This window comes from Macrotis lagotis, chromosome 1 (assembly GCF_037893015.1).
Source record: "Macrotis lagotis isolate mMagLag1 chromosome 1, bilby.v1.9.chrom.fasta, whole genome shotgun sequence".
Taxonomy (NCBI): Eukaryota; Metazoa; Chordata; class Mammalia; order Peramelemorphia; family Peramelidae; genus Macrotis; species Macrotis lagotis.
The window spans coordinates 341913055-341928126 of record NC_133658.1 but is presented as its reverse complement, the minus strand read 5'-3'; the positions used below and the strand labels follow the sequence as shown (position 1 = coordinate 341928126).

General features: G+C 36.0%; 1 protein-coding gene across 4 annotated transcripts in view; it reads right to left on the bottom strand.

Moving 5' to 3' along the window:
• Positions 1-15072, bottom strand: part of LOC141505701 (tyrosine-protein phosphatase non-receptor type substrate 1-like) — a 47140-nt gene that overhangs the window by 9736 nt on the left and 22332 nt on the right. For all 4 annotated transcript variants that reach the window (XM_074211776.1, XM_074211774.1, XM_074211777.1 and 1 more), the window contains one exon: positions 12569-12838. In XM_074211776.1, coding sequence (XP_074067877.1) covers positions 12569-12838 — 270 coding nt within the window. The remainder of the gene's footprint in view (positions 1-12568; positions 12839-15072) is intronic.

The window sequence follows — 15072 nt, the reverse complement described above, 5'->3', positions numbered from 1 at the left end:
TTATTCAACACTCCAGTCTGGCTTTCTTGTACCTTTATAGTCCTGTTTCACTATAAATTCCTTGCCAAGTTCTACCAAAAATGGACAAATAGCTATTCTCTGTATTTCTTCATTACCCTAAGTATCTAGGTAGTATTGTACTTAAAATCCAGAAGATCCATTAGCAGCGTGAGCTTGGGCCAGTTACTTAATGAATCAATCACCATTTATTAAGTGCCTCTATGTTCCAGTCACTGTCCTAAGAACTGGGAGTACAGAAAGAGACAAAAAGTATAAGAAGTATGGTATAAGAAGACTGGAAAGTTAGAAGCAGAATAGGTTATGAAGGGCTTTTAAATGCTAAGCAAAGGATTTATATCTGATCCTGGAGATTGTGGAGTTTAGTGAATAGGGGAGGTGATGTGGTTGGATCTGTTTTTTAGGGAAATCATTTTAGTGGCTAAATGGAGAATGGATTGGAGTAGGGAGAGACTTGAGGTAAAGCAGACCCACCTGTTATAATAATTCAACATTCAGGTGATGAAGGCTGCACCAAAAGTGGTAGAACTGTCAAAAGAGAGAAGGGAATGTATTTGAGAGAGGTCCTAAAGGTGATAGGATATGGAGCTGAGATAATGAGGAGACATGCAGGTTGGGAACCTAAGGGACTGATAATATAGTGATCCTCCAATAGCAGTAGGAAAATTGAGGGTGTGGATTTAGGGGAAGAGATAATGAATCCTGTTTTGGATATGTTTTGTTTATGATTTTTACTAGAGAGTTATTTAGTTTGAAATTTCTGAAAGGCAGAACCTGCCTTTTTACATTCTGAAGATGTGAGATTTCTAGGTCAACAGGATAGAGCAGGATAGATAGATTTGAGAATTGTCAGCATAGAGATAGTAATTAAATCAGTGGGAGCTGATGAGATCAACAAATGAGGTAGCATAGAGGGAGAAGAGCAGAGAACTCAATTTAGAATCCTGGGGAACACGTATGGTTAAAGTATGTCATTTGGATGAGGATTCTGCAAAGAAGGAACAGTCAGATTTGCAGGAAGAGTGTGGGAAAATATTTTATTATCTATCAGTATTGTTTGAACTTAACCTTATTTGACTAGAAAATTGTCTAATCCAAAGTTTACAATAGAGGACTGACTGACTTCAGGGTTGCTCTAGGGGGAAACTGAACAGCTACAGGGAATGTTTAGATGCCACTCAAGCCATGTTGTGTGGCCACCCAAAGCTTGTGATTTAGGTTCCCCAAATCTGAGTGTTTGTACTTACTTGCTATTATTCATCTCAAATGGCCCTTCTCTGGAAATTCCCTACTGCCTACATGCAATCAATTAGGTAAACATCCTTAGGCTGCTGTCTGAATTCTCTAAGTTATCTCACAAAAATTGGAGGAGAGAGCCATACTTTTCCCCAGCTTCCTCCTTTGACAAATGACCTAATAAAATTATTTCTAAAGCTATTTCAGTTTTGGGGATTTGTTATTTTTTGATCAATTACCTGCAGGAGAACCAGGAGAGAATGATGTCTGGAAAACCTAAAGAGAAGAGAATATCAAGAAAGAGAGGGTGATCAATGGTGTCAAAGGTTGCAGAGTGGTCACAAAGAATAAGGTTAGAGAAAAGGCCATTGGATTTGATAACTAAGAGATCACTGGTAATTTTGGGGAGAGCAGTTTTGGTGGAATGATAGGATTGGAAGATTGTAAGAGTTTAGTAAGAGTGAGAGAAGAGAAGATGGAAGCATCTGCTGTTGATGGTATTTCTGGGTTTTGTCACAAAGGGCAAAAGAGATTTAGGGACAATTGTTTTCATAGATCGACTGAGGATTTTTCAAGAAGGAAAAATGGGTATGTTTATAGGCAATTAAGAAATGAGTCAGTAAAGAGAAAGAGATAGAAAATAAGTGAAAGAGTATTATAAAGTTTACTGAATGCTTTACACACTGTACCTTTGTGAGGTTGGCAATAGTGGGGATAGAAGGATCAAATGAGGGCTTTTTAGGATGGGGAAAATATTCTCTCAATTTTATCATTTTAATTTATCATTTGTTGATTTTTAATGTTCTTTATAAATTTTGAGTTCCAAAATTCTCTCCTCTGCCTTACACCCTTCATAACTCACTAAGAAATCAAAGAATATGGTATCAATTATCCATATGAAATTATGTAAAATAAATATCAAAAAGCAACAAAAATAAAGTGAAAAATTATACTTCAATATGCACTCAGAGTTCATTAGTTCTCTTTCTGGAGGTAGCTAACATTTTTTAATCATGAATCCTTTGGAATTGTCTGGAATCATTGTATTGATCAGAGTTGATCATTATTAAAAGATTTCTGTTACTGAGTATAATGATCTTCTGGTTCTTCTTACTTCATTTTGCATTAGTTCTTATAATTCTTGCCATGTTTTTCCTGAAACTACTCCTTGACATTATAGCACAATAATGCCCTATCACAATCATAGGTCACAACTTAAGTCATTCCCCAACTCATGATCTTCCTCTTGATTTCCAATTATTGCCACCATAAAAAGAATTGCTTTAAATATTTTGGTACAAAAAAGTCTCTTTCCTTTTTCTTTAATCTCTTTGGGATATAGATCTAGGAGTGGTATTGCTGGGTCAGAGGGTATGCAGAGTATTTTAGCCCTTTAAGCATAGTTCCAAATTGTTCTCCAAATTGGACCAGTTTATTACTACATCAGTAGTTCATTTGTGTACCTATTTTCCTTCATTCCTTCCAGCATTTGTTACTTCTTATAATTGTAAAGTATTTCAAAGAATTGGTTTAATTTGCAATCATTCGTGAGTTAGAGCATTTTAAAAATATGATTATAGATAACTTCCATTTCTTCTTCTGAAAACTATCTGTTTATATCCTTTGACCGTTTCTCAATTGGGGAATGGTTCTTATTTTCATAAATTTGACTCAGTTCTATATTCACTATATATTTAAGAAAGGAGGCCTTTATCAGAGAAATGCTGTAAAAATTTTGATATTACTTCATTGTCTGTGGTACTTTTTAGCAAAATATATTGTCCCTGAATATCTTTTTTTTAAATTAATTCTATTTTTGCTTTTACTTTGAGATCGTGAGATCAGTCTTACTTCAGCTGAAGCATGCTGTTTCTGCTCCAGTCCTTTATTTATCTCTGTGTGTCTTCCTTTTTCAATATTATTCTTGTAAGCAATATACTATTGGATTTTGATTTCTAATTCATTCTGCCATCTGCTTCTGTTTTATGGGTGAGATTATCTCATTCACATCCACAATTACTAAGTGCATATTTCCCTCCATTCCATTCCATTCCATTCCATTCTTCTTCTTCTTCTTCTTCCTCCTCCTCCTCCTCCTCCTTCCTCTCTCTCTCTCTAATTCTGTTTCTCCTCAAAAGTCCATTTTATTTCTAACCATTGCCTCTGGTAATCCAACCTCTTATTTAAATCATTCTCTTCTCTTTCTCTTATTCTCCCCCCCTGCTATTTCTTTACTGGGTAAGGTATTTTTTATATACAACTGAATATGTATATATATAGTCTTCCCTTTTGGAACCAATTCCAATGAGTGTGAGGTTCAGGGATTACCTACCACTCTCCCAATTTCCCTCTCTATTGTAAAAGTTCTTTCTTGCATGATTATTTTATGTGAGAAAAATTTCTCATTTTACATCTCCATTCCTTCTTCTCCCTGCCTCTCTCTCTCTCTCTCTCTCTCTCTCTCTCTCTCTCTCTCTCTCTCTCTCTCTCTCTCTCTCTCTCTTGAGATCATTCCAACATAATCAACTCATATCCATGCCCTTTACTTTTGAAAACTCCTTTTTTACTGCCCCAATAATGATAAAGTTCTTAGGAGTTACATAGGAATGTAGGCAGTTTAATTTTATTACATCCTTTATGATTATTTTCAAGTATAATTTTTATTCTTTTCTTAGTCTTGTGTTTGAATGTCAAATTTTCTATCTAACTCTAGTCTTTCAATAGGAATGCTTGAAAGTGGAATGTGGAAGCTGCTAAATCTTGTGTGGTCCTGACTGTGGCTCCATAATATTCACATTGTTTCTGACTGCTTGTAGTATTTTGTTTTTGACCTAGGAACTCTGGAATTTGGTTCTAATATTTCTGAGAATTTTCATTTTGAAATCTCTTTCCAGAGGTGATTGGCAGATTTTTTCAATGTTCATTTTATCACTGTTTCTAGGATACTGGGGCAATTTTCCTTGATAATTTGTTGAAATATGTTTAGTTTCTTTCTTTTGATCATGGCTTTCAGGTAGTCCAATAATTCTTAAATTATCTTTTCTCAATTTATTTTCCAAATCAGTTGTTTTTTCAATTACATATTTCATGCTTCGATTTTTTTCATTTTCTTAACTTAAAAAATTGTTTCTTGTTGTTTCACGAATCATTAACTTCCATTTGCCTAATTCTAATTTTAAAGAAATTATTTTTTTTAGTGAGATTTTTGTACCTCTTTTTCCATTTGGTCAATTCTACTTTTTTATGGAGTTCTCTTTTTAGTAAATTTTTGTGCCTCTTTTACTATTTGGCCAATTCTGTTTTTTAAAATGTTACTTTCCTGAGGCAGCTAGGTGGCACAGTGAACAGAGCACCAGCCCTGGAGTCAGGAGGACCTGAGTTCAAATCCGACCTCAGATATTTAACAATTACCTAGCTGTGTGATGTGGCACAAGTCACTTAACCCTATTGCCTTGTTTAAAACAAAACCCCCAAATCTTACTTTCTTCAATGTTTTTGTGCCATTTTTAAAAAACTAAGCTGTTAATTCTCTTTTCTTGTTAATTCTCTTATTTTCTTGGTTCACTCTCATTTCTTTTCCCAATTTTTCTTCTGCCATTCTAATTTCTTTAACTCTTCTAGGAATTTTTGTTGGGTTTGGGTCCAATTAGCATTTTCTACCCCTAACTGCATATGAGCAGTAGAATTGCCAGTCAGAGCCAGCTGTAACCAGCACCAACAAAGGGTTTTCTGTAATTTCTTTTTGACCATTTGTCCAATTCCTTTATGTCTCTGGACCAATAGATGCTGCTGTTGTAGCTGCTATTGCTGCAGCTTCCTTAAGATTTCTTGGGTTAGATAAATGTCTCACCTTTACCTTTTATTGGTTCTGCCACTCCAAAATTTGATGTGAGGTATTATTTTTAGGTGATTTGGAGGAGAATATTGGGTCAGTTCAACTGGGTAGCTGCCTATAGTCTGCTATTTTGGTTTTGTCCTGGGAGAGACATTCTCAGTCGCAGTTTCTTTATCTATAAAATGAAATTTATAATAATTCCTTCTTTACAAGATTGTGTGGAAGAATCAAATGAGTAAAATGTCTTGTGAACCTTAAAAATGCTATATAAATACATATATAAATACATGTGACTTTTTATTACATGTAGCATGTGAATGCATATATAAATACATGCAACTGAAATCATGTATATGTACATATATATATATATATATATATATATGTTTGTATATCCTAATATTCTTTTCTTTAGGTTTTTTTTTGGCAAGGCAATGGGGTTAAGTGGCTTGCCCAAGGTCACACAGGTAGGTAATTATTAAGTGTCTGAGGTCGGATTTGAACTCAGGTCCTCCTGACTCCAAGTCCGGTGCTCTGTCCACTGTGCCACCTAACTGCCCCTAATATTATTTCTTTAATAGAAGATAAGCTACTTGATGATTCCTCTCTTTAAGTTTTGCACTAAGCACTGAGACATTGTCTTACTCAAAGTAAGAACTTAAAAAATATTTGTTGAATATGTAGGTCAGATCTAGGGAAACATAACATGTATTGAGAATGAGAAGAACTGGCAAACTGGGCATGGTACCATATGCCTTTGATTGTTAACTTGTATGCAGCATAATAGGTAATTTCATCCTAATCTGGAGTAAGGAAATTGTGTAAGCTTTACCACACTGGTATAAGTACAATGTATTGCTGGTGCTTCTTTTTTTTTCTTTAGTTTTTTTTTTGGCAAGGAAATGGGGTTAAGTGACTTGCCCAAGGCCACACAGCTAGGTAATTTTTAAGTGTCTGAGGTCAGATTTGAACTCAGGTACTCCTGACTCCAGGGCCCATGCTCTATACACTGCGCCACCTAATGGCCCTTGCTGGTGCTTCTTTAACAATGAGGAGGAGGTCTGTTAAGAGGGGATAGGTTATCTCTCTAAAAGCCTTAATTGACAATAAGCCCCCATGAGGGCCTTGAATAGTGAAAGCAGAAGTAACTGCAATGATGGCAGTTTGTTGACTGACTCTTGTTTTTATGTTTGTGTGTGTGGAAGTATTGGAAATAATTTAATATATACCCATATGATTATATGTATGTGATTTACATATGGGTGATGTATATATATATATATATATATATATATATATATATATATATATATACACACTAACATACACACGCTAGCAGTTTAAGAAGTTCATTTATTTTTTGCCTATCTAATGGTTTGTTTGCTTTTTATTTTTTTTAATAGAAATTAGTGTAGCATTTTGTCAAAAGCTTTTTTTCCAGTTCAATGCAATGAATAATTTTTGTTGATGCTACATTCCTGAATTTCCATTTTCATCAGCATATCATCTTGTGATATATTAATATAGTTTCTTTGCTAATATTTTAAAATTTCATTTATATTCATTAGACATATTCTGTTGTTTCCTTTTTGTTTCAATTCTTCTTGTTTTATGTATCAAAATCATATCTGTCTCAGAAGAAATTTATGAAAAAAATTTATATACTATTGAAATTAATATTCTTTGAATATTTGATAGAATTAACTTGTGAATTAATTTGATCTTAGAATCTTTCTCCTTAGAAGTTCACTTAAAGATTGTTTAACTCTGAAATTGAATTTTTAAATGATCTATTTCTTAATAGATTCATTTGGGAACTTGTTCCCTGGTATTTAAATTGCTTCTTTTTAGCTGCCTGCAATATTTTATCTTTTACCTAAGAATTCTTGGAGTATTTGGAGTTTTTATTTTGGGATCTATTTCTGGGGATGATTGATGGATTCTTTCAAGGACTATTTTTTTTTCTTGTTCTAGGATATTAGGGGAAGTTTTCCATGATAACTTCCTGTAAGATATCGTTCAGGTTCATTTTCTGACTGTGTCTTTCAGGTAGACCAATAAGTTATAAATTCTCTCTCCTGGATTTATTTTTCATGTCGATTATTTTCCCTAAGAGGTACTTTATATTTTATATTTACTTCTATCTTTTTCAGCTTTTTGGTTTTGTTTGATGGAGTCTTGGTATCTAATAAAGTTTTATTTGCTTCCATTTGTCCAATTCTAGTTTTTAGGGTTTTATTTTCTTCAGTTACTTTCGTATTTGTTTTTCCAGGTGGTTAATTTTACTTATTAAATGAGTTTTTCTTTTTCCAGTTGAACAGTTTTTTCCTAATTGTCCTGCATGATTCTCATATCTTTTCTCAATTTTTATTTCTTCTATTTCTTCTTCTTCCTCTTTTTTGGTTTTTAAAAACTTTTTTGAGCTCTTCCAAGATGTCTTTTTGAATTTAAGACTAATTCATAAACCTTCTTTTGAGGTTTCACATGTAGGCATTTTGTTACTGTTTAGGTCCTCTTCCCAGATAGCATTTTTATCATCCCCATCAGAATAGTAACTTTCTGTAGTTAGCATTTGTTTTTGGTTCATTTTGATAATTGAGTTTTGCTTCTGAAGCATGGGGTGTTCAGTTCCAAATTTTTTTTTTTGATAGGGGCCTTATTCCTGGCTTTCTGGTCTGGCATTTCCAATGTTCCCACTTAAGTGCACCAGTGTTTTGGGGCTTGAACTTTGCTCTCTCAGCTGGTGTCGGGACCCTTTCTGCTGGCTTTCCAGAGCTGCTCTGTGGCTAAGAGTCTCTCTTTGTCTTCTAGCTCTCCTACCTATACCGGGTTATACTTCCCTTTGATCCACCTGTATCAGACTTTTTTTCTGAAGTTCCTCCAAGGTTCCTTGCTAAAAAGTTGTTTCACTGTTTGTTTAATCTATCATTTTAGGGTCTATTTAGAAGCTTCATTCAAAGTTGTTTCAGGAAAAATTCTGAGAGCTTCCTAGCTTTGTACAATCATCTTGGCTCTGTCCTGGAAGTCCTTCAGACTAAGTTTTAGATGTGATTAGTATAAAATGCCAAAAATGATGATAAAATAAATGTTTTTTTATGAGAGATATTATGTAAATGTATTTGACTGAATTGATGTCATATGACTGGTAAAATGTTTTGTTTCATGTTTTAAATATATATTATTGTATTTCTAAATAAACTTAAATTGTGAAATAATGATTTATATCTGAAATGCTGTTACAAAAACAATAAAATGAAGGAGAATATTGTGGCAGCATAAGTTAGAGTTATTGTTCATGACAAAAATTTGAAATTGGGTCTCTTTATTTATACACTAAGTCAACTCCATTTTGTAGCTGTCCTTCATCTTATCACGAGTCACCTAGTTGCTTAGATCTATGCAGGGGGCCAAAAATTAATTTAGATTTATGCTAAGAAAATGACTATCCCTTGACTTGGGGATCTCAAGACCTATAAACACATACTACATACATACATACCCATAGAAGCAGATACACATATATGTAACTATATATAGGGATATATGTATGTGTGGACACGTTTGTGTGTGTGTGTGTGTGGGGGGGTTGCAAAGACATGGAAGCAAAATAAAAGTTAGTGGTTTGAAAGATGATTAAAGAAATTATTGTATGTGAATCTAGTGGAATATTTTGGCTCCACAAGAAATTCTGACTATGAAGAATTCAGAAAAACATGGGAACAAACTGAATCAAAGTGAAATAAGCAGAACCAGGAAGAAAAAATATATTTAATGACTACAATAATGTAAATAAAAAAGGAAAACCTTAAACTGAACATTATTTACTTATAATGACTAAGCTTGCTCCAGAATAAAAGTTGACAAGATGCATTTCATCAGATTTGGTCCAACCCTCAACGCATATACCTTTTTTAAAAAAATAATCTTACAAGGGAATGGCTCTTTGCTGAAGGGGACAAGGAGGAATATATTTAGAAATGAAGGAGATGTAAAAGTAAAACATGCAAATATGAAGTTTTAAATTACAAATTACAAACTTGATAGGTAACTCCAGGAGGAAACTTGAAATGAATATCTTTTTATAGGTTTGATGGGGAAAGTTCATTAACTGTGACCTCTGGAAGCCATGAGCTCTTCTTGTAGTCTTCAAAAGGTATCATTGTAGATTCTGGGACTCCCTGGTTCTTTCCTCTTCTACTGGGGAAAGGAAAGGCATGAAAGCTTGGAGCATCAGCTCCCTGGAACCCCTTGATTCCTTCCCAGGAGTTAGTCTTTAAAGCCCTTGTTCTGCTTAATCTCCTCTTCTTCCCTTCTCTATGTCTTTTCCTTCCCATCTGCATTGAATTCCAGGGACAAAAGAGAAGGGTGAAGGAGAGGGTAGACTTTCTGGAGGAGACAACCTCTAGGGAGAGGAGGTACATGAATTCTAGGGTAGGGGGCACAAAGACTGTGGACATAGACTAGTGGCAAAAAAAGACCCAAACTGAAGAATTAGGAGATGGGAGTAGCTCCTGAGGCTGTATTTGGAAATTAGAAGGAGAGATGAAGGCCATGTCCCCTCCCACTTTTATCCAATTGTATAATTTTGTATAGCCTTTCAAAATCCCAAATACTTCTTTTTTTTTAAACTTCCGAGTATTTGAAAAATGTCCTGCCCTGCTATCCCTTCCTTGTTTTTTCAATGAAGAGAAAGATTCCTATCCCAGCTTTGCCACTAACTTGCTGTTTTTCCTGATAAGTCACTTATCCTTTATGGCCCTCTGTATAATTTAAGACATGAACTAAGGATTATCATTCTATGTTCTATATTTGAAGTCTCATCTAGTTCTGGAATTCTATATCTTATGGTCTAAGGTCCTTCCCAGGTCTGACATGCTAGGTTCTAAAGATTCCTTCTGGACTTGAAATTCCAGAGTTCTGAACTTCAGGGATTATTTTGTCCTGACCTCACCTTCCATTTATCATTCAATCTTTTGGGAAGTTGTTTTGTGTAATCTGCAAATCCTGGAGACTATGGTGGGGGAGATTATCAGGACATAAAAGATTTCCTAGTATGGGGGACGGGGCTATACTGATCTTAAGACTTCATGTTGTATTGCATGGGATAAAGATTTTGGGAGATGATGTCAGGACTTTTGGAATCATCATTCTTCTGCTCCTTTCACTATCCCTCTATTTAAAAAAATATCTTTTGAGAATCAACAGACATTTTCAGAGGGCATTGTCAAAGTTTTTAGACAAAGTCCCTAGACATTGCTGAGGTCTAAAGACTGGCTATTTCTCACTGTAATTGTGATTGTGAGTTTGGTTTTCTTCCTTGAGGCTGGCTGGACCTTATCATTATGGGACAAAATTACCTTCTCACCTTTATATTCTTCTCTTCCTTATGATGAGGATGGTCAAGATGCTGAGTAGCAACAATGCTTTCAGCCCCAGGAAGAAGGTCATAAAGAAGAAAATGGAAACCCTTCTATTTTCTGGACACTGGAGAGCTGAGACTGAGCCAAGGGACAAAAGAATCCATCAAAAGAGGTTGAGGAGTCAGGAAGCAGAGACAAGTTCATGCAAAATCCTTGCAGTACTCCATTGTCCCCATCTAAGACATGTGATAAACCCAATCCCTGAGTTCCTATGGAATTTCAACAGGAGGGAATTCAAGACCATCTTGGTTAATCCTCTCATTTTACAGATAAGGGTGTTGAGGCTCAGCAGGTTGGTTATTTGCCCAAGGTTACTCAACTAGTTAATGACAGAGCTGATTTTTAACAATTACTGGTTCCAAGTCCAGAGCTCCTATAATTGTACTTCAAAACCTTCACAGGACTTGGGTTTGGGTTCTAGCTCTGCTACTGTCTCAACTATAAAACGAGGAGATTTTACTAGAGAGCCTTTATGGATCCTTACAGCTTTAAGTCTATGATCCAATGAATTGCTCTTCCCATCTCAAGGCTCTCTGCCTCTGAACCATCCTGCTGGAAACATCTTCCTAATGTGTCGTCCTGATCTTATTCTCCCTCTCCTGAGAAACATCCATGGCTCACCATTGTCTACAGGATAGTCTAAATGGCTTTTAGTTCTAGATCTTTCTTATTGTGCACATAATCTACCTTTCAAGTCTTATTTTTTATTACTTCTACTCTTGTATACTATACTGCACACAGTACAATATCTTCATTATCCCATCTTAAATTCTTCTTACCTCTTGATTTTTAGACCATATTATGGCACTATTTAGAATGCTGCACCTGCTTCTACTGGTCCAAATGTTTCCCACCTTCTAAGGTTGACTTTAAATCTTACCCCCTCTAGGAAGCCTTCCTTAACCATCCTAGTTCTCTTCTAGTGAACTCTTTTCTTTTTTAAGAAATATTTTTATGAGGCAATGGGGTTAAGTGACTTGTCCAAGTCACAAAGCTAGTAAATATGAAGTGTCTGAGTCCAGATTTGAACTTGGGTCCTCCTTACTCTAGGGCCAGTACTCTATCCATTGCACCACCAAGCTGCCCTGAATTCTTTTCTATAGTTCTGCCTCTATAATTCATTTATCCTTATCATAGATATTCATATTATTTAGCCAAGGGTTGTAATTACTTCATGTGCATAAATATTTTCTCTTCAATTAGATTGAATACTCCCTGAAGATATACTTTTAGGATATTGTTATTGAGTTGTTTCAGTTGTGTTCAACTTTCTGTGATCCTATTTGGGGTTTTCCTGGCAAAGATACTGAAGTGGTTTGCCATTTCCTTCTCCAGCTCATTTTACAGTTGAAGGAACTAAGGCAAACAGAAGTAAGAAATTTGGCCTGGGTCACACAGCTATTAAGTGTCTGAGGTCAGGTTTGAACTCATCACGAAGATGAGTCTTCCAACTTCAGGCCTAGATGCTCCTCTTTCAATGTGAGTAATCCTGTCTAATCTATATATATGAAGGAAAATCTTTATGGTATCATCAAAGAGTGATCACTAAACCTTTCTTTTGAAGATTTCTAGTGTTGGGTAAGGGTGTTCCCTCCAATGCAATGATTCTATAGCCTTTCCCTCTGGACCCAAATGGGTTAAGCCTTTAAACCTCAGGGAGAGAAAGAATGAATCTGTGTATCTTAAATGCTTCACATTTGGACCAGGAATGGAGCATTTGAGAAGGGGTTGGAGAGAAGAATCCTTAGGAACCAGGCTTTAGGAGAACTCATAACTCATAGTGGAAGATAGGTCCTGGAAGGGACCTTAGAGTTCATCTAGGTTAACTTCCCACCCTCAATTTATTTGACAGATGATGAAACTGAGACTCAGAGAGCTGCTTTACTTAAGTAGTTAGTAGCTGAGCTAGGATGAGACTCCAAAACCTTTGAATCCAATCCAATGCTCTTTTCAGCACCCCATGATGCTTTCCCTGCTTTGTACTCACCCACAGATAATTTAGTGCCTAACCCTGATTTATAATCTATATAGCTTCTATTATTTTGGTGGTACTTCATACAATAGTAGACCCCTTCATCCTGGGTGGTGATGTTGCTGATGAGGATGGTCATGTTCCTCCATGAATGGCTCACTCTCTGTACTCTGGCAGAGGTGTGGTATTCATCACTGTATATGAGCTGCTGGTCCAGTCCTTTTCCCTTGAACCACTTGGTAGGTCCAACAAACACATCATTAGTCAGTACACAGGGCAATATTGCTGAACTTCCTTGCATCACCTGCAGCGGCCCCCAAGGTTGCTCCACCTCAAGGTTTTTCTGGGCTTTTTTATCTGGAAAGGAGAACAGTTAATAGGGGAGGATAAAATGAGGGAAGAGAGGAACAATCTGGCAGGTGTGCAGTGAAAGGACAGGGTTCAGGAGAACTAGGTTCTAGCATGGATTCTAATACATTCCAGATAGAGACATGAGATCTCACCAAGATGACACTGGGATCCTATTTGATTAATTGATTTTGTTCTGTTACTACCTTAGCTGTGATTCTTTGTCTCTGAATTTAGTTCAGAAATTCAACTGACCTGTAATGAGTCAAATTTAGAAATCCAGTTCTCCTGCTAGTCATTGTTCTATTCTTAACTCAAAGAAATTTGATGTCCTTGAGGGATGCAAATGGGAACCAGGGAATCTGGTCTAGTATATTTACACCACCACCAATTTGTCCTTTAAGGATGTCTAATTTGTTATCTAAACAATAGTAGGAAAATGCAGGTATACTCAAATAATGAACATTTCTTAGTCCCGGAAGGGAAGGAAGGGGTTGTTACTAGCTCATCGTTCCCAATTTCCAACAAATCATATTGTTCCTTATAACTCAGCTCTGTAACCAATCATATTGATCCATTCATAATGTTGAACTCTTTATCCAAACATAACTTGTTTCCCACCTACAAAGTTCTGTTGGTTTGTCCTCCTCAAAACTATTAAAGAATTTTATACACCCCATTCAAGGTCTTAGCTTTGCTGAGGAAGCTGAGATCCTATTTATTGGAAAACTCATACTTTATTAAGGAATGAATTTGTGCCTCAGTTTACCTTATTTTGATTGTTACAATACAAAACTTTCAGAGGTGTGATGGGCAAAACATTTGGTAAGCTTGAAAGCACTCTTTCCCTTATTTTTCATCTCTCCCTCCTTACTGGTTCACTTCCTACTGCGTAAAAATATATTCATGTCTTCCTTTTAATGGAAAAACCCTCCCTTGATTCTTCCATTCCTGCTAACTATTGTCTTTGTTCTCACCTGCCATTTGTTGCTAAACTTCTTGGAAAGGCTGTCTAAAATAGGTTTCTCCATTTTCCTCTCACTCTTTTCTTAACCCCTTACAATCTGGCTCCTGTCTTTATCATTCCACCTAAAATTGCTCTCTCCAAAGTGACAAATGCTCTCTTAGAAGTAAGTTTTCTCAATTTTCATTCACCTTGACCTCTCTGTATTTTTTGACACTATTAATCACTCCTCTTTGATATTCTCTCTGGGTTTTCAGGACATTGCTATCTACTGGTTTTCCTTCTACTTATCTGGCTGTTCCTTCTCTACCTTCTTTGCTGTATCCTCATTCAGATCTTGCTGTCTACTTCAGAATTCTAAACTGAGCCCTTTTCTCTTCTCCCTCTATACTATTTCACTTGGTGATGTCATCAGCTCCCATGGATTTAATCACCCTCTCTATGCTATTGATTCGCAAATCCATCTTTCCTGCCCCAATCTCTATCTTCAAATGCCTTTCAGACTTCCCAAAGTGGATGTCCAGTAGAAAACTTAAACCCAAGATATCCAGAATGGAAATCATTCTTTCCTTTAAACTTCTCACCTCCTTCCCTCCTCACCCCACCCCAAACACCTTCCCTATTATTGTAATGGGAAACAGCATACTCCTAGTTCTTCAGACTCATATCACTCATATCCAAGCTGTTGCCAAGATTTGTCAGTTCCATCTTTGCAGTATCTCTTGAATAAACCCCCTTCTCTTCTTTGACACCATTCCCAAGACTCTCACACCCCATACCTAGATTATTACAATAAATTGTTGTGGGGTCAACCTGCCTCAAGTCTTTCCTCACAGAACCACCAAGGGGATTTTCCTAAAATGCAGGTTCAATTATTTCATATCCCCCCTCAATAAATTCCAGTGGCTCTCAATTGCCTTCAGAATCAAATACAAAATCTGCTTTTTGGAATTCAAAGCCCTTTATAATTTAGACCCCTCTTACATTTCTAGTATTTTTATACCTTCTCCTTACCACATACGCTTTGATTTAGTGACATAACTCCCTTACTGACTCCATTGCTTCAATTCAATTTTCTTTAGCTATCCCCCATGCTTGGAACATTCTCCCTCCTCAGCTCTGCCTATTGACTTCCCAGGTTTCTTTTAAATCCCAACTAAAAGTCCATCTTTTATAAGAAGGCTTTCCCAGCTTCCCAATTCTACTACCTTTTCTCTGTTAATTATTTATTCTATATTTATTCTATATTTAGCTTTTCCATATATATATGTTGTTTCTA